This window comes from Telopea speciosissima, chromosome 7, assembly GCF_018873765.1.
Source record: "Telopea speciosissima isolate NSW1024214 ecotype Mountain lineage chromosome 7, Tspe_v1, whole genome shotgun sequence".
Classification (NCBI taxonomy): Eukaryota; Viridiplantae; Streptophyta; class Magnoliopsida; order Proteales; family Proteaceae; genus Telopea; species Telopea speciosissima.
This window is the reverse complement of record NC_057922.1, coordinates 3,994,535-4,012,528: the sequence shown is the minus strand read 5'-3', so window position 1 is coordinate 4,012,528 and position 17,994 is coordinate 3,994,535. Positions and strand designations below refer to the sequence as shown.

Sequence of the window (17,994 nt, the reverse complement as noted above, 5' to 3'; positions counted from 1 at the left end):
AATATCAACCATCAAGTCCAACAAAGAGCCACCATATGACATCAGAATAAAATAACCAAGTCAAGTAGATAATAATTCAGAATCGAACATGTACTTAGCATAAACTAATAGCAGTTGATTAATGTTTCAATATCCTATATGATAGTAAAAATAAGTTATATAATGACAGTAAAGTCACAAACTGGGAGAGTATTCATGATGTCCTTGGCAACAGAAAACATCTGTGCAGCAGACTGAGCCCTGTCCAACTCCAAATATGCTGCACCCAAATTGTTGTAGTTGTACCCCACTTCAATGCACTTTGGCCCAAAGCACTTCTGCAAATTTTTTGATGCACTTTTCAAGTATGGTATGGCCTGCGTCGCCTTCTCTGTCAACAGAAGTAACCGACCCTATTCTTGCTGAAACACTCCATTTTGAGTGTTGTTGTTCTGGAAGCTTCTCAAGTATGGCCAAACATCTTTGTAATGGTGCAATTGCAGTTTCAAATTCATTCATTGTCTCATAAAGCATTGAAATCTCCATGTAAGCTACAACAACTAATATATAGAAAACAATATTTTCAACTAACATAAAGGAAGCAATAACTTTCTTGTCAAGAATTCCACATGCCATTTCGAGGTACCTCTTTGAATCAGCAAACTTCTCCTGATTACACAAGACTTTTGCCATTAAAAGGAACACAGTAGCTGGAGTTTCATTCTCTTTATCTGTCCGTTGAACAATATTTTTTAGAGTATTAAGTGCCTCATCATACCTCCCCAAGGCAATCTTCATACCGGCAGCACCAATTTCACCACTAAGTTGATCAGAATGAAGACCCTGATTCTTTAGAACCTTCTTTAAGATTTCATATTGCTCTGTTCCCTTCTCATGTTCTTCCAACCTACTGTAGATAAACCTACTGTAGATAAACCCAAGGGTAAGCCTATAATGTGCAACCTCCATTGGATTGTTCCCTAGTTGAGCCTTATGTATCTCTATTGCCTTCAAACAAAAAGGCAATGCATCTTTAAAATTCATAACTGCCACATATTGTTCTGCTAAATTCAGATTCGACATGCCAACCTGCTTGTTTTCTGGCCCCAGAACTTTCTCTTCAAATTCCAAAGCCCTTCGAAGATTGACAGTAGCTTCCTCTCTTCTCCCAATTGCAATGTTCGTTTTAGCCAATTCATGCAGAAGCGTATAAAAAACACGCCCGACAGTATCAGCATTGACGCCATCTTCTTCCAACTTTATCAGTATCCTATTACCTTTATTTAGATACCATATGCTGTCATTAAACCTCTTCAGGCTGTTGCTAGCAGCACCCATCACATATAAAGTCATGGCAACTGGTAGAGGAGCTTTATTGAAACTTTCCAAGAACTTCAAAGCTCTATTTCCAAAAGCCAGAACTCTCTCATACAGACCTTTCTCATGGTCCTCACCTTCTTGGTCCAGTTTAAGGGCTACTTTCAAGAAATCCAGATATAAGAAGTCCTCATCAAAAGCAGATGCCATTTTTTGTAAAGCTTCCAAGATCTCTTCGACTGTCTGTGCAGACTCCAAAGCTTCTTTCATTTTGGATTTCTGTTTGATTATTCTGTGTCTTGTGGACATGTTCGGCGATATGTCTTCATGAGTATCGGGATTTCGGTCTCTAGAGAAGTGAAGATGAGAATACATGTTCGGCGATATGTCCACAAGGATATCGAGATTTGGTCTCTAGAGAAAGAGAAGATGAGAATCTTCTCACGGTGAATAGCAAGATGGAGGGTCTCACTTGGCTCAATGCAATTTCAGATGCAAAAATGGAGAGTATCCAGAAATAACGAAAGAAAAGATAAGCAGCATCAGTTTTTTTAATAGAAAATGTAACAGACGAAGAACAGAATTTCTGTATATAAGAACACAAACAATAGTATAAAAATGTGGGGGAAGAGAGAGAGAGAGGTGAGCATACCTTAGTGGCCGGATATGGTGACTGGAGCATAAACCATTGAGAAACCTAAAACCCTTGGAAAACTTTTCATGCCGGTGATTTTTGACTGTAGTCTTTACCCTTTAAATAGAAAGGGAGATATTTTATTTTGGGCAGTTTGGCTGGGAGTGTGGCCCAAGCCAGCACTCCCATATGTTTATATCTTTCCTCCTCAAAACAAGGGGTAGACTTTACCACAAAAAAAAAAGAAGAGGGTAGAGGTGTCTTTTCATATGTGGTGGAGAGAATATGTAATTAATACTTAATAGTGGTTAATGTAATGCAAAGTTAATGAAAGTTATCATAAATCAAACGTGGGAAGTAGGAAGGATAGTTATTTTAGTAGTGAGATAACTACTTGAAAATGTAACTACTTATTAGGAAGTAATAGAAAAGAGATTTAGATTGGAATCCAAATCATTCTCTTAAAGAGTAATGAGGCTCGGCTACCTCCTAATCAGCCCCTAAAATCTCTCATTTTATCTCCGTATTTTCTCTCTTGAGAATTGAGGTTGGCTTCCTCCTAATTTAGCCGGTCAATCACTCCCTATTTTCTCTCTATTCTCCATATCATCTCTCTTTCTTATAACTCTCCCATCAATTTTGATACTCTACTGCCGAGCTGCCTGGTAGGACTGTGCTGCCCAGACACGATGTTGTGCGCAATGTCCGTCTTACCCCTACCCAAATGCCTTGTCCGAATGGGGGTAAGGCAGTCATTGCACGCAGCACCGTGCCCGTGCAACACGGTCCTGCCGGGCAACTTAGCAGTAGCAGAGCTGAATCCCTCTCCCATCGGTGCACGCATCATATTCATACCTTTGGAAGTTGAGAAAATAGAGGTGGGTAAGCTGTCTATGATAAAAAGCATAGTATTCATTTGAAGTATGCATGATATGGATTATTATCCTCTCCAATTCCCTATAGCTCAGTAGTGCAATAGTGCTAGTGTGGATGTCTGACACGTGGTAGCTCGGACATCCAACAGTCTAAGCTCAACATAGTCAATGAACTTGGACCGTTGGATGCCCGAGTTGCCACGTGTCGGACATCCACGCTAGCACTGCCGAGCTATAGGGAATTGGAGAGAATAATTTTCCAGCATGATATGGGATCAAGTGAAAATAAAGCACTAGTAAAGAGGTTTCCTTTGAAATGAGTCAGTTCATTCATAGACTCATAACCATTGTTATGATGGCTATAGGTGAATTTTAGACTAGTGTTTTTGTTTTTTTTTTGGTAGAATTGGATTTTAGACTAGTTAATCCACTAAATTAATGTTGTTCAATTGGCACATTTCTATTGTTCTCCCAATGATTTGCCATTTAAAACCCAATTAAATCAAACAAAACTAGTCAGTAATCATGGTCACTTTAGAAATTAATGGACGCTCAATTTACCTTTACAGTATGGTAATCTGGCAGAATTACTTCAATATAGACAATATAATGAATACTAGTTTCAAAGAAACCAACATAACAGTTTGGTCAATTAGTGCAAATCATAGACACCAGATACTGCATCTGTTAAAGCTTACTGCCAAGATCTATGAGATCTCAACAATTCTCTGTTTGGCTTCAATTGAAAGATACTACTAGGTACTCAAAGTCTCAAACAGCTCAAGAGTCAAACAAAACATTTCAGCTCCCAGTGCATGGGTATTCTTAAAAAAGTTATTAAAATTATACTTTCAATTTTCTTGCCAAATAGAATCTCATAGCTTCTTGAAAATAACTAATTATTTATTTGTGAATGAAGGGTAGAGTTTAATTTAGCGTCTCTGATTCAAAATATTTTTGTTATTCATATCTTTGTTTGTTTTCCTTCTCTTTATATCAGATATTCAATATGTCAACTCATGGTTAATCTTTTTGCAGATCTCAGGTTCGAATTATGTTAACATGAAGTGTAAATGTGTGTTTAGAGCGAGCAGATATAAGGATATCAGAGTCTAAGAAGAGTCCAAACTCTCTCTCTCTCTGCTTTTCACATGAAATGACCTTGTAAGTCTCCTATGTACAAAACCTTTCTGGCGCACCGCATCTCATTGGTGCACTCCTCTATTCTGCTTGCTTAGAGAACCCTCTCCCACAATAAAATTAAGACAGAAATGAACTCCCAAAGTAAAAGGAAAGCATTCCTGCCATGCAACTTTCCTTGACTAACATAATTCTATTTTTTTTAAAAAGTTCGAAGGCACTAACATTATCACTCTTAACCTCTTGACCAAGCCCACTACTGATTTCTCATGGGCTTAACTAAAGGCCCATTTAGAAATAAAAACTCGACTTAAATAAAACTAGCCGATTGCAAGTTAAACCTACAATGTCCCCCAATGCCAAAATATTCTCTGGAAATGATCATTCTCAAGTTAAACTTACGTTCTTCTTCCATCTCCAACTCACCAAGCCCACTACTGATGTCCCATGGGCTTAACTAAAGGCCCATTTAGAAATAAAAACTCGACTTAAATAAAACTAGCCGATTGCAAGTTAAACCTACAATGTCCCCCAATGCCAAAATATTCTCTGGAAATGATCATTCTCAAGTTAAACTTACGTTCTTCTTCCATCTCCAACTCAATCGGCATGGCCATGGCCTCTGGTATCTCTTTTTTTTTTTGAAAATCAATGATTTTTGTAATAAAACCCTATTCTTGAACATTGAGGATCCGTTGCCAAATTCGCAATGCCCGCATAACATATACAACATGGGCATATAAGCAACCCAACACGAACCTGCAATTTATAAATTTGGGGGAGAAAGGAAAAAAAAAATTCAATCAGAAAGCCATGACACACAACTCCGAAATTTATAAATTCGTAAAAGAAAAGAAAAAGATTTTCATGGAAAATGAAATCTTGTAGATTTGAAATTCTTAAGGAAACACAATCGAAAGGAGAGATTTATTATAACATAAACCAGAAAGAAACTAAACAAGAAAAAAAAAAAAATTTCAAGAATCAATAGATGAAAGAAGAACAGAATAAGAGAGAAGAATGAATGAAAGAAAGAAAACACTGACCCAATAATCCAAACGACAATGCCCACAAGGTATAAAACCAATGCAATGAGGGCAAAGGGCAATCCAAGCAAGAAACCCTGAGGTCGACACTCTCCCATTCTCTCTCTGTCTCTGTCTCTCCCTTTATTTCCTCGCAGCTTTTGATCTCTAGTTTTTAGAACAGAGTGAGAGAAAGTTCTCTTCTTGAGTTTCTTGATCTTGGAGTAGGGACAGTGGCAGCGTCAATGGAGAAACAATTCTCAGTTTCAAATCCAAAACGATTTGGGGAAGATGAGGGGACTTGGTCATTTACTCATTAATTTTGGTGGATTTTTATCATTAGATTTTTTGAAACTAACATCTAATGTTCCAGACTAACGAACAGTACTAGATTATTACAAAATGTGGAAAACAATGATGCATTTGAAATTAGTAAAGTTACAAGGATGCATTTGTACGAGGTTTGGGCAATTTGAGGGGGGCATGTGAAAAAACCCTTTTATTTTTTAAAGGATAAACGACCCTTGAGGAGAGATTGCGGCTAAATAAGGTATCCAACGTTAATTTTCAATTTTAACCTTACGTATCAAAATGACAAAATCCCCCCTCTTCTCCCCCCACGTAAATCAGGAAACCTACTACCTTATTCAAGGTAGGTATATATCCTTCCTTATTGTTCTTCTTCCTCGCCCCCAACCACTTTCCTGTTCCGCTGTTCGGCGCCCCTTCCTGCTACTCACTTACCCCTGTCCCGCCCTTGACTTCTGCCCCTCCACCTCCAAGCACCACAGATACCTTCGGAGACGTTAGCAAGGGAGGGACACCAGTATTGCGTGGTTTAGGGGAGAATTCGCTGCGGCCAACGCTATCACCATCATCGAAGCACTCTGCAACCACTTGACTCAGCTGGATGGATTCGATGGCCAAGGAGCAGAGTACGAAATCGGTGTTTGCTGCGATTCACAGTAAGATACGGTTGATTTGGATCCCGATCCTTCAGATGCAGAAATACTACTCTACTCTACTCTACTCTATAATAGTCCACATTGCCTCCTTGGAACTTAAGAAGGTCGAGGTCGCGGCGAAAAAAATGGAAGATGAGAGAGGAAGGACAAAGGAAAGGAAGACGATTGAGGAGCTTGGGTATTTTTTTTCCCCACAAAGAGGAATAAGAAGACACTTGCAAAACGCCAATGAAGCATCAGGAGATAAGGTGGATGGTGGAAGTAGATTCATCACCATATCGTAAGGTTAACTACGATGAAGCAGGTAAGTAGTACACAATGATGTTGTGATGCTCTCTCCCAGAAAATTGCAACTTTACTCTCTGAATCCGAGATCATTTTTCTCAAATTGCCAAGCTTGATGAGAAAAATTAGAAATTTTCACTTTAATTTTCCGACTAAAATACAGATACATAGAACTAAGTTTCAATCTTCAAACTACATTCTCTTCAAAAGCAAAGGCAAATATCCTTAACAATCTTCTTTTTAAGGCTGTGTTTGGTATGTATTCTAAGCCAATTTCGTATTCTTGGACTATAAAAACAAATAGTTTATATTCAGAGAATGCAAAATGGATCTAAAATACATACCAAACGCAGCTTAATTCTAAAAGTCTAAAATATGTTTGTCGTAGATTTACTGGTTTAGGGGAACGAATGGGACAGATATACATGGGTACAATTGAAAAAAAAAATTTAAAATATTTGCTTAATCTGCTTAATGTTATCTTGGTTTCGATAACGCAAACATAACATGTGAAACATCAGGTACCTTAGGTGTCATTTACCCTTTTATAAAAAGCCTCCAAAGACTCGGTGCATTCTGATCTACATTGATCTGGTCAAGGGCTTCCAAGCTTTATTCAGTTCACTTCGTTCTGTTGGATAAAATTTGCATGTTTGTACTTATGATCTCATCTTGCAATGAGTTCACCTCCTCTTTCTTAAGCAGTACGTAGATAGAGGATACAGCTGAGCTTGGAATTTTGAGATCGAAGAGCCAAATGTAGTAGTTTTTGGAAAGACTCCCTGAGGAGAAAAATGTTGAAGTTTCCCAAGAAAAGAGCTAAAGTGAGGGTGGGACAGAATTTGGACCAAGATGGATTTTAGGGTGAGAGAATATATGGTGGGCATTCTGAGAAACTGACAGATTGCATACCAAAGAAAATGACCAGCTTATTGAGGTCACTTCTGTTATAGCGAATATAAGTGGATGAACAGTATGTTCTGCTGCATGAACTTGTGTTTTGGGGGAGGGGGGGGGGGTAGCACACCTTCAATACCAGAGTCGTTTCAAAGCCCTACTACTGATCTGAAAGAATGGTGCAAAGAAGCTTATGGAAAATATGATATAAAATGGTTAATACTGACCAAAGACCCTAGTCACTGATGGACCAGTTCTCTTCCAACATAAGGCTGACCTGGAACCTGCTTCATGAGGTGAGAACATGGATTGATGACATTATTATGTTAAAGGTTTCACTAGCCACAATAATTTGAAGCTTTACCCTTCTTTCTGAAATCTGAATGTTTCAGTGATGGTCTCATCGGGCAGAAGCTTTTAAAGAACGGAATCCATGATTCCAATGCCAATTCCGATCCAAATCAGTGGATCCGACCAATCTGATCTCAAGTTTTGAAACTCGTATCAGACCACTATTTCTTGGTAGATGTGATAAGACAGAATCAGCAGGTTCACCAAATTGTGTAGCTACAACTTAGCTAGATATGTTTGACATGAGACAATTGACAGCCTCCTAAAACTTCCAAGAAAAAGTAAACCAGAAGTTCCATCCATACCAAAAACTATAGGTATCAAGTAACACAATATATCAGTAATCAACAAACAAAGCCTCCTAAAAGTTCAAGTCTCCTAAAACTTCCAAGAAAAATTAAGTCAGAAGTTCCCTTCATCCCAAAAACTATTAAGTATCAAGTAACACAATATATCAGCAATCTAGAAACAAAGCCTCACTGCTCCAGTGTGTTTGATCACTTATACCTCTAGAAGACCATGTCTAACCAAAACCCATGTCTATTTGATCACTTCTCACTAACTTGAGCATTAGGTTTAGAGTTCCGCATACTGGAAACTTCACTAATTCGAGGCAGAAGCAAAGCCTTTGTAGGAACCTCGTCTGATGATGAACCACGAGCCTTCTTCTTAAGCTGTTCAAGAAGTCGATGTGCTTCTTTGAATTCATCTCCTGCACTTGGTCCAAGACTCTCCAATTCATCAATCACTCGCTGCTGGAACTCCATTGCAAGTGTATAGCTGCAGAAACCACAAGAAATTGATCCAGTAATAAACTCCAGCAATAAAATAAATGGTGGAGTGAAGTCTTGTTGAATGGTACATTTCACGTCAACAAGATGAAGTTGACAGACGTGCACACTAAGATGCACATTTATGTATGATTATGGATGTATCAAGAAAGACCACTGCTCCATTGAAGTAACAGAAAATTTTATAACTGACAGCATTTACCAATTAAGAAGGAAAAAACTAAAAATAAATAGATACGCACATTGATAAAGAAAAACCATCTTGCGGTGTTCTCGTGAACATACAGAGCACCCGATGTATCCATTCCACATCATTTACACATAATTCTTTTTATGGGGATTGATTCTTAGTCATTTGTGATTCTTTGAATGATTCTGGCTTATTTCTATTTTTTCTTTTTGGTTTCCAAGTTTTAAGTGTTGTTCTGTTGAGCAAAATCCTCTAGCATTTATCATTGTCATTCTTCTTATCTCATCCTGTCCATCTCCACATTCCCATAGATTCAAAACATTATCACTGGACCCCCTCCCCCCTTTTTTTTTTTAATTTACTTGTTCTGCTTATTCTCACTCTTGGTTTGCAGCTTTTAGAGGTTCAGATTTCAAAGCCAGAGCCTCCTTAATTACCGGTCTAGGCACCATGACAAAACAAAGGAAGCCAAACAAAACTGCCCTACAATCATGATTGTTCAAGTCTCCCCCTCAAATGCTTCTTTAATATGTTCTACCGAAAACTAACTCAAAGTAGGATGTACGAAACAAAAAACTTGTTTGTTTCTTCACCCAAAAAAAAAAAAAAAACAACAAAAAACTTGTTGAATATATTTCTGTACAGAAATCATAAAAGATCAATTTTTTTTTCTGTCTTTTCTTTATTCTTACAAAGTTATAGGTCTTGCAAATTCATGCCAATGTTGATCAAGTAATCTATATGGACCTTCTGTTTGCTTGACAGATTGTTGCTTTCCTGATTTACTTTTTTCAATCCTGGTTAATATTCCATCTGTGGCTGATGTTTTCACGTTCTGGGATGATAATTTGATGGCATAAGAGAACCCTAGCCATAATTAGGCTTTCATTCTCGAATCCAAGAGGCAGATTAGGTTTAAAATCAGAATATGAATTAAGAATCAGGAAAGATTCTTTTGCATTACTGTACTACTTCAATACAAACTTGAACCAAACCAAAACTTTGATTGCAGCAAGACCAAAGAAAAAGGAGCCCAAATACAGATGAACATGTGCAATTTCTTAAAAAAACAACTGGAATTGATCGGGAAGAGTCATTGCTATACCCAAAGTCCCATTCTCCCAAAAGGAGACTCTATCACAGGGTTTGACAAGAGACATTCAACCCCATAAGCAAAATCAAATTCTGTAAAATGGCCAAAAAATTATGGCATCTATGTTCTGTCCAGCTTTTTGAAGTGTGCAAAAACCTCTTTTCTGTGTTGTTTATCAAACGGGGAAGGGAGGCTCATTTATTTTTTTTTCCACCTCCATTATTACTATATTTTGTGAGAAAATGGAATCCAGCATGTGACCTTATGGCTGTGATGCAATAGGTAAACCAACTGCCAATGGTTAGAACTCAAACCCTTGTATTTATATATTTCCATTTTATATTTTTTTGATAATAATGATTTTATCAAAAGCGAAACAAAATTACATCAAGATAAAATACACCACTACCAACCACAAGGAACAGCTGGAAACAGAACTAACAGCATAAAAGACCAAACAATGATTAGTTAATAAGAAAAGAACCCAAATACTATAGCTATAAGTTCAGCCAGGTGGTTCACCAACGAAAGGACTCAACCACTCATGATTGAGGCTGCATCACCCTCACAATCAAATCAAACCTAACCACCCAAGGGGTGGGGGATGGTACACCAGTCAAGTCTTATTCACCCAAGGTTTGATAACAGAAGAGAACTACAACTAAAAGGAAGGGGAGAAAAAGGAAATAACTTTCCTTTTTCAAAATAATTTTACATGTTACAGGTGTATTTTCGGATTGCATGCATCACCAAATAAAGCACAAACCTAAAACCAGAGGGTAGAAGGAAATCAAAACATGCATTAAACATAATCTCATAGATGCCTTATGCATTAATCATAGGTCATCACTGCCCAAGTGCATGCATAATTTTCTAATCTGTTCCATTGCACTTTTAAGGTGCCTTACCTTGACATGAGCATCAAGGCATAAATATAACATACCTTCTGCAAACACAGCAAACTTTACATCTGACTAGTTTAAATTGCAAGCTTGCTCATGTCAATAATCATCCAAGCAATACCCAATCAGCTGAGCCATAACCGAACTGGTAAAAACTTTTAATCACTCAAAATAATTGGATTTCACTGGATCAAAGCCCTGACATTTTCAATTGTTTATCTCCCATATTTAGGTCTATTCTTCGGAAGTTAGTCAAGTGAATCATCACTCCGCAACAAAATGCACCTTGGCTCCTCCACAAGAAAGGTATCAAAGAGATCACTTGTTACTATAGTAGGAAGAATAACTTCTCTTGTGTGTTTAATTCGGTTGAACTTCCTATAGAATATGTTTTTATAAATATATAATATAATATGTCATACATTATAATCAGGCCACTAAAACTTAGTAAAGCATAATCGTACATCCAAAAACAGAAGCTTTCACTAAAATAATTCACTTCCAGCTCTAATCTTCCCTTTTACCCATATTTGGGTTGTCTTCTTATTTATAAAGGTATTTAATTAGATGTTTACTCCACAAATTTGTAACCAAAAGTTGATAACATCTCTGAGCACATCAAACAAGGAAAGAAACAGACTATCTAAGTCTGTTAATAGGTTTTGTGGATCCTTTTCGGACTGCTGTACTTTGATTTGCTCTTAATGCAATTTTCTTTATTTCATCAGAAAAAAAAAAAAAAACAAGGAAAGAAACAATGAGAGAAGCATAGACAAAATTTGCCAAACTTTTTTTAAAAAGTATTTAATATCAACCATCAAGTCCAACAAAGAGCCACCATATGGCATCAGAATAAAATAACCAAGTCAAGTAGATAATAATTCAGAATCGAAAATGCACTTAGCATAAACTAAGAGCAGTTGATTAATGTTACAATAGCCTATATAATGACAGTAAAGTCATAAACTGGGAAAGCATTCATACCTCCCCATTGCACCATAAGCTTTTGAAAGGTTCTGATATGCTTCAATCGAATCAGCATGATGAGGGCCAAGTGATGCATCCATGATGTCCTTGGCAACAGAAAACATCTTTGCAGCAGATGGAGGCTTGCCTAACTCCAAGTATGCTGCACCCAAATTGTTGTAGTTATACCCCACTTCAATGTACTTTGGCCCAAAGCACTTCTGCAAAATTTCTGATGCACTTTTCAAATATGGTATCGCCTGCGTCGCCTTCCCTGTCAACAGAAGTAACCGACCTATTCTTGCAGAAACACTCCCTTTTGAGTGTTGTTGTTCTGGAAGCTTCCCAAGTATGGCCAGACATCTTTCTAATGGTGCAATTGCAGTTTCAAACCCATTCATTGTCTCATAAAGCATTGAAATCTCCATGTAAGCTACAACAACTAATATGTAGAAAACAATATCTTCAACTAATATAGAGGAAGCAATAACTTTCTTGTCTAGAATTCCACATGCTATTTCGAGGTACCTCTTTGAATCATCAAACTTCTCCTGATTGCACAAGACTTTTGCCATTAAAAGGAACACAGTAGCTGGAGTTTCATTCTCTTCGTCTGTGCGTTGAACAATATTTTTTAGAGTATAAAGTGCCTCATCATACCTCCCCAAGGCAATCTGCATACCGGCAGCACCAAGTTGATCAGAATGAAGACCCTGATTCTTTAGAACCTTCTTTAAGAGTTCATGTTGCTCTGTTGCCTTCTCATGTTCTTCCAACTCACTGTAGATAAGCCCAAGGGTAAGCCTATCATGTGCAACCTCCATTGAATTGTTCCCTAGTTGAGCCTTATGTATCTCTATTGCCTTCAAACAAAAAGGCAAAGCATCTTTAAAATTCATAACTGCCACATATTTTTGTGCTATAACCCGATTCCTCATGCCAACCTCCCTGCTTTCTGGCCCATAATTTTGCTCTTCAAATTCCAAAGCCCTTCGAAGATTGACAATAGCCTCCTCGCTTCTCCCCATTGCAGTGTTCGCTTTAGCCAATTCAATCAGAAGCGTAAAAAAAATACGCCTAACAGTATCAGCATTGACGCCATCTTCTTCCAACTTTATCAGTATCCTATTACCTCTGTTTAGATACCCTAAGCTGTCATTAAACCGCTTCAGGCTGTTGCTAGCATAACCCATCACATATAAAGTCATGGCAACTGGTAGAGGAGCTTCATTGCAACTTTCCAAGAACTTCAAAGCTCTATTTCCAAAAGCCAGAACTCTCTCATACAGACCTTTCTCATGGTCCTCACCTTCTCGGTCCAGTTGAAGGGCTAGTTTCGCGAAATCCATAAATAAGAAGTCCTCATTAAAAGCAGATGCCATTTTTTGTAAAGCTTCGAAGATCTCTTCGACTGTCTGTGCAGACTTGAGAGTCTGTTTGATTTTTCTGTGTCTGGTGGACATTGGACAAGTGAGGCGATATGTCCAAGAGGGTATCGAGATTTGGGTCTCTAGAGAAGAGAAGATGAGAATCTTTTCACGGTGAGCAAGATGGGAGGGTCTCACTTGGCTCAATGCATTTTCAGATGCAAAAATGGAAAGTATCCAGAAACAACGGAAGAAAAGATAAGCAGAATCAGTTTTTTGAATACGAAATGTAACAGACAGAGAACAGAAGTTCTGTATATAAGAACACAAACAATAGTATAAAAATGTGGGGGGAGAGACAGAGACAGAGAGAGGTGAGCATACCTTAGTAGTGGCCGGATATGGTGACCTGAGCATAAAGCATCGAGAAACCTAAAACCCTTGGAAAACCTTTCATGCCGGTGATTTGTTCCTGTAGTCTTTATCCTTTAAATAGAAAGGGAGATTTCACCTGGGAAAAAACAAAAAAAGGGGAGATATTGTTTTTGGAGCCGCAGTTTTCTGTCCAGGAGTGTGACTCCCATGTGTTTATATCTCTCTTCTTCAAAATAAGGGGGTAGAGGTGTCTTTTCATGTAAGGAGATGAAGGATAACGTCATGGGAGTCCCGGATAGCCTTACGGATTTTTATCCAGCATCCAACCGAGAGGATAAAAATCCAAAAATAACATCCCTTTTTTTTTTTGGAAAATTAAACCCCTCTTGTTTTCAAGACCTGGATTTTTATCCTCTTAAGTGCGGTGCAACATATTTTAGAATCCAACCGTAAAAATATGGGCAGTGATATCTTTTTATCCTCTTTAAGTGTTGGGTAGACAGTTGGATTCTTAAATATGGTGCACTGGGCAGGCAGTGCACCGCATTTGAGAGGATAAATTTCGTCAAAACCCCTCCCTATGTTTTTTAAAATTACACTTGTACCTCCTAAGGCTGACGGTGTTAGTCAGGTGTTCGTTGTAGTATATAAAATACCATTAATTTACCCTTAAACTATAACGTCTCTAATCGAATGATCATTTTACCATTTTGTTCATCTTCAACCTAAACATCCCCAAAATTGAACCATTGTGAGAGAGAGTTGTGCAAACCCAACAAACTTAAAGGAATCTCCTGCAATTCTTTTCAATCTCCGACGAAAATAATGGTGCAACTCTCTGACGAAGGTAAGTTTTCCAGTGGTTAATAGGCTCTCCCTCTCAACTCCTTTGTTTATATGAAAAATTAGGGCACACTCCAGTCTTGAAGTGTCTGAGTAATGATGTAGTTTGATAAATATTCTTCACATGAGTTACTATATTTAGTATATAGATTACATAACATTTAATTTCAAATCCTAATTGCTTTGTGATCCATATTTCGAACATCAATAACATGAGAGAGAGAGAGAGAGAGAGAGAGACTGAATTAGGGTGAGAAGAGCCTTGGAGGAAGAGTGCATGCCTATGATGACTAGCTAGGAACAACTTGCAATACTTTTTACTAAGAATTTAGCGAACCATTATTCTGATCGTTCTGATCATGCATGGAAAATGTTGACCCAATTAAACAAAGGTGAGAGACTAACGTATTGCAAATTTTTGTATTCATATATGTAACTTTTTCTTTATCTATTTATCAATTTATTTAAAATTTTTTTTTTTGATAAACAATCAATTTATTTAAATTATGTGTCTGTAAGTGTTTTTTCCCTTTTTTTAGTAAGACTTTAGTTCCATGGAAACATATTGATCTAATTATGAATGTGATTTTGTCTATTTGTATATTTGTTATCAAATACTTATGGAGATTTTAAAACTAATTTGTAGGTATTTTTTATCTTGAAGTATGTATCGTTTTTCTTATATTATTTCCATGATGTGTCTTTATAAGTTTATATATCAAATATCATCTAACCATAAGATCTTTTTATTATTATTATTATTTTATTATTATTTTTTGTTAACGATGGTATCTAGGCCTTCGGTCTGACCATTCCCCCTGATCCGTACGAACCCCACAGTCACAGGATTGGATCATTCAAGGATTTAAGTGAAAAGCTAATTAAATCCAAGGCACATATTTATTGTTCTCCCAATGATTTGCCATTTAAAACCCAATTAAATCAAACAAAACTAGTCAGTAATCATGGTCACATTAGAAATTAATGGACTCTCAGTTTACCTTTACAGTATGGTAATCTGAGACAACCAAAACCAGAATTACTTCAATATACAGAGTATAATGAATGAATACTAGTTTTAAAGAAACTAACATAATAGTTTGGTCAATTAGTGCAAATCATAGACAACAGATACTGCCAAGATTTATGAGATCTCAACAATTCGCTGTTTGGCTTCAATTGAAAGATACTACTAGGAACTCGAAGTCTCAACAATTCGCTGTTTGGCTTCAATCATAACAATTCTCTCTCTCTCTCTCTCTCTTCTCTCTTCTCTCTTCTCTCTCTCTCTGCTTAACACATGACCTTGTTGGCCTCCTATGTACAAAACTATTTTGCCGCATCTCATTGCTGGCCTCCTATGTATGAAATCATTCCACCGCATCTCATTGGTGCACTCCTCTATTATGCTTGCTTAGACAACCCCCTCCCATAATAAAAATAAGAAAGAAATGAACTCCCAAAGTAAAAGGAAAGCAATCCTGACATGAAACTTTCCTTGACTAACATAATTCTATTTTAGAAATAAAATTTGAAGGCACTAACATTATCTCTTAACCTCTTGACCAAGCCCACTACTGATGTCTTAAAGGCCCATTTACATAAAACTAGCCGATTGCAAGTTAAACTTACAGTGTTCCCAACGCCAAAATTTTGTGTGGGAATGATCATTCTCAAGTTAAACTTACGGTCTTCTTCCATCTCCAACTCAATCGGCATGGCCATAGCCTGCCATGTTAAAATTTCTCACTTCTATTGTCGGATGTTACATCTGTATTTTCTGCAAATAGATTTAAGTTTTTTATTTCAAACCTACCAAAATTGAAGTCTGAAACCTTTATATTTGTACATTGGGGAATTGAATAGTCTCTCCAAATTGATAAATGATGGCGTGTATAACATGTCTAAGAAATTTGAATACTAATAAAATCATAGACCTTCCTAACAGATATGTACTGTTTAAATACACCGCTCCACATAAACAGACCATTGTCAGTCCTACATGACTGCTTAGTTAAGCATAATAATAATTTAATTAGTGGCCGAGTTGCGGGTCCCTATGTAAACCACCCTTCCCCTCTTGCCACTTGGCTGACATTTCTGTGGACAAATTTGTATCCATCTGAGATTGTGTTTTGCTTGGAAATGTGTATAGTTTACTCATATATATCAGGAACCTCTGGCTACAGTTGGATTATTCAATTTCAATCATATTGAATATAGTTTAAACCGCCATATTAAGTACTAATTTGCATACAAAAGTAAACTATTGGTTAAATATGATAAAGATTTTGACATAATATATATTTTATGGAAGTGTGAACGTAAACCAGTGTTGTGCCTCGGCATGTACCTGCACCCAAACACAGCTCAGCGTAAAAAGACTAGCACACCCTTGATCTTTTCCACCTTTTCAAGAGGCACAGCCTTAGTCTTTTCCGCTTTTTCAGGGGGTGCATCGATCTTTTCACATTGGGCTGTGTCTGAATGCAGATACACACCGTACCTAACGACCAATTAGCATTCCTTTTCCCATATTTTATTTTAAAAAACAGTGGGGGAACTCAAGTACCAGTTTGATGGTAGAGAAGTTTGTTCAGTAAACCGACTTTTGAGTCGGGAATAAAACGGCTGTTGGGTGAAACCATGTGATTACCAATGTGGTGACAACAAGGTTTCAAAAAATGGAATCGGTATCAAATTGGTGTCATCGATCTGAATCTGATGAAATCAGTTGAAAACGACAAGAATTGATTGGAAACAGAGTAAAATTGGTGGGAATCAAAATTTTTTCTTTTTTTTTTGAAAAAAAAAGTGAAATGAGATCAAATCGGTCCCTGCCGGTTCCAATTGGAATCGGATCAGAACTGACCGGTTACAAAAAACTCACCAATTCGAGGGTTCTTTGGCATGAAGACCAGAACCGATCCTCGTTGATTTTACTCTGTTTTCAATTAATTCTGGCAAAAACCAAGCATGGTTTCAAGAATTGGGAATGCTTGCTTGAGCACCGAGAAATCTTTCTCATCTTGTGAATGCTTGCTTGAGCACCGAGATATCTCAGCTATAAAAGAGCTCAAAAAGCAAGGGAACTTACCATCCGCCAGGGACACTGGAAATTCATAAAAATATTTTGCTCTGCTTTCTGTCAACTGCAATTACTTGAAGGGAGAAACAACTCAAATCACAGTGGTTAACGCCACTATTAAGAAAGGTGTCTTCGTGCTCATGTCTGTCTGGAAGAGGTGACAAAGCGAAGACTCTGAAATCTGCTTCGCCGACAGGGCCAGAAACAACCATGGCTGCCGCAGCTAAGCATTTCTCTTCCGCCCATAAAGTGCAGATAGGATAGCTCAGTCTCAAGTGTGCTGGCCGGAGTCTTTTAATGTTTTTCCTTCTAAAAGTGTATATTGATAATAGCTTACAGTGTAGCAACTTCTTGATTATGCCTATTCTCATTATTGTTGTAAAATTTTCACATAAAAATTGGTTAAAAATTTGACTTCGTAAATAGATAACCCATTTAAATTTTCACTTTGTTCTGCTGGATAAAATTTGCATGTTGTACTAGTGGTCTCATTTTGCAATGAGTTCACCTCCTCTTTTTTAAGCAGTACGTGAATAGAGGATACAGCAGAGCTTGGCATTTTGAGATGGAAGAGCCAAATGTAGCAGTTTTTGGTCGGACTCCCTGACGAGTAAAATGTGGAAGTTTCACAAAAGAAGAGCTACAATGAGGGTAGGACAGAAATTGGACCTAGATGGGTTTTAGGGTGGGAAAGAATATACGATGGGAATACTGAGAGACTGACGGATTGCATACCAGAGAACCTGAAGAGCTTATTAAGGTCACTTCTGTTGCAGCCAATATATGTGGGTGAACTGTATGTTCTGAATGTTTTAATGACGGGGTCTCATCAGGAAGAGGATTTTAAAGAGCTGATTCCGATCCAAACCAGCGGATCCGGCCAATCTGATCCCGAGTTTTAAAACTCAGAT

At 37.5% G+C, this 17,994-nt stretch overlaps 1 protein-coding gene and 1 pseudogene across 1 annotated transcript; both read right to left on the bottom strand.

Moving 5' to 3' along the window:
* Positions 1-155: 155 nt before the first annotated feature.
* Positions 156-1,671, bottom strand: LOC122667353 (annotated as a pseudogene).
* A 6,344-nt stretch (positions 1,672-8,015) lies between these two features.
* Positions 8,016-17,295, bottom strand: LOC122667352 (protein KINESIN LIGHT CHAIN-RELATED 3-like). Its single transcript, XM_043863613.1, has 3 exons — positions 17,158-17,295; positions 11,429-13,089; positions 8,016-8,248 (listed from the first exon to the last, which is right to left on the bottom strand). The coding sequence occupies exons 1-3, from the start codon at positions 17,293-17,295 to the stop codon at positions 8,017-8,019; spliced, it is 2,031 nt and encodes a 676-aa protein (XP_043719548.1). The 3' UTR covers position 8,016.
* Between the last annotated feature and the right edge of the window lie 699 nt (positions 17,296-17,994).

What these genes read in the sequence shown, in the direction of transcription:
- LOC122667352 (XM_043863613.1), bottom strand. Translation starts at nt 17,295, where the DNA reads ATGGTTGTTTCTGGCCCTGTCGGCGAAGCAGATTTCAGAGTCTTCGCT. An exon ending in TGAGTTGTTTCTCCCTTCAA is followed by an intron (nt 13,090 to 17,157) that starts GTAATTGCAGTT and finishes TCTTATATACAG; the next exon opens with AACTTCTGTTCTCTGTCTGT. An exon ending in GCTTATGGTGCAATGGGGAG is followed by an intron (nt 8,249 to 11,428) that starts GTATGAATGCTT and finishes TGGTTTCTGCAG; the next exon opens with CTATACACTTGCAATGGAGT.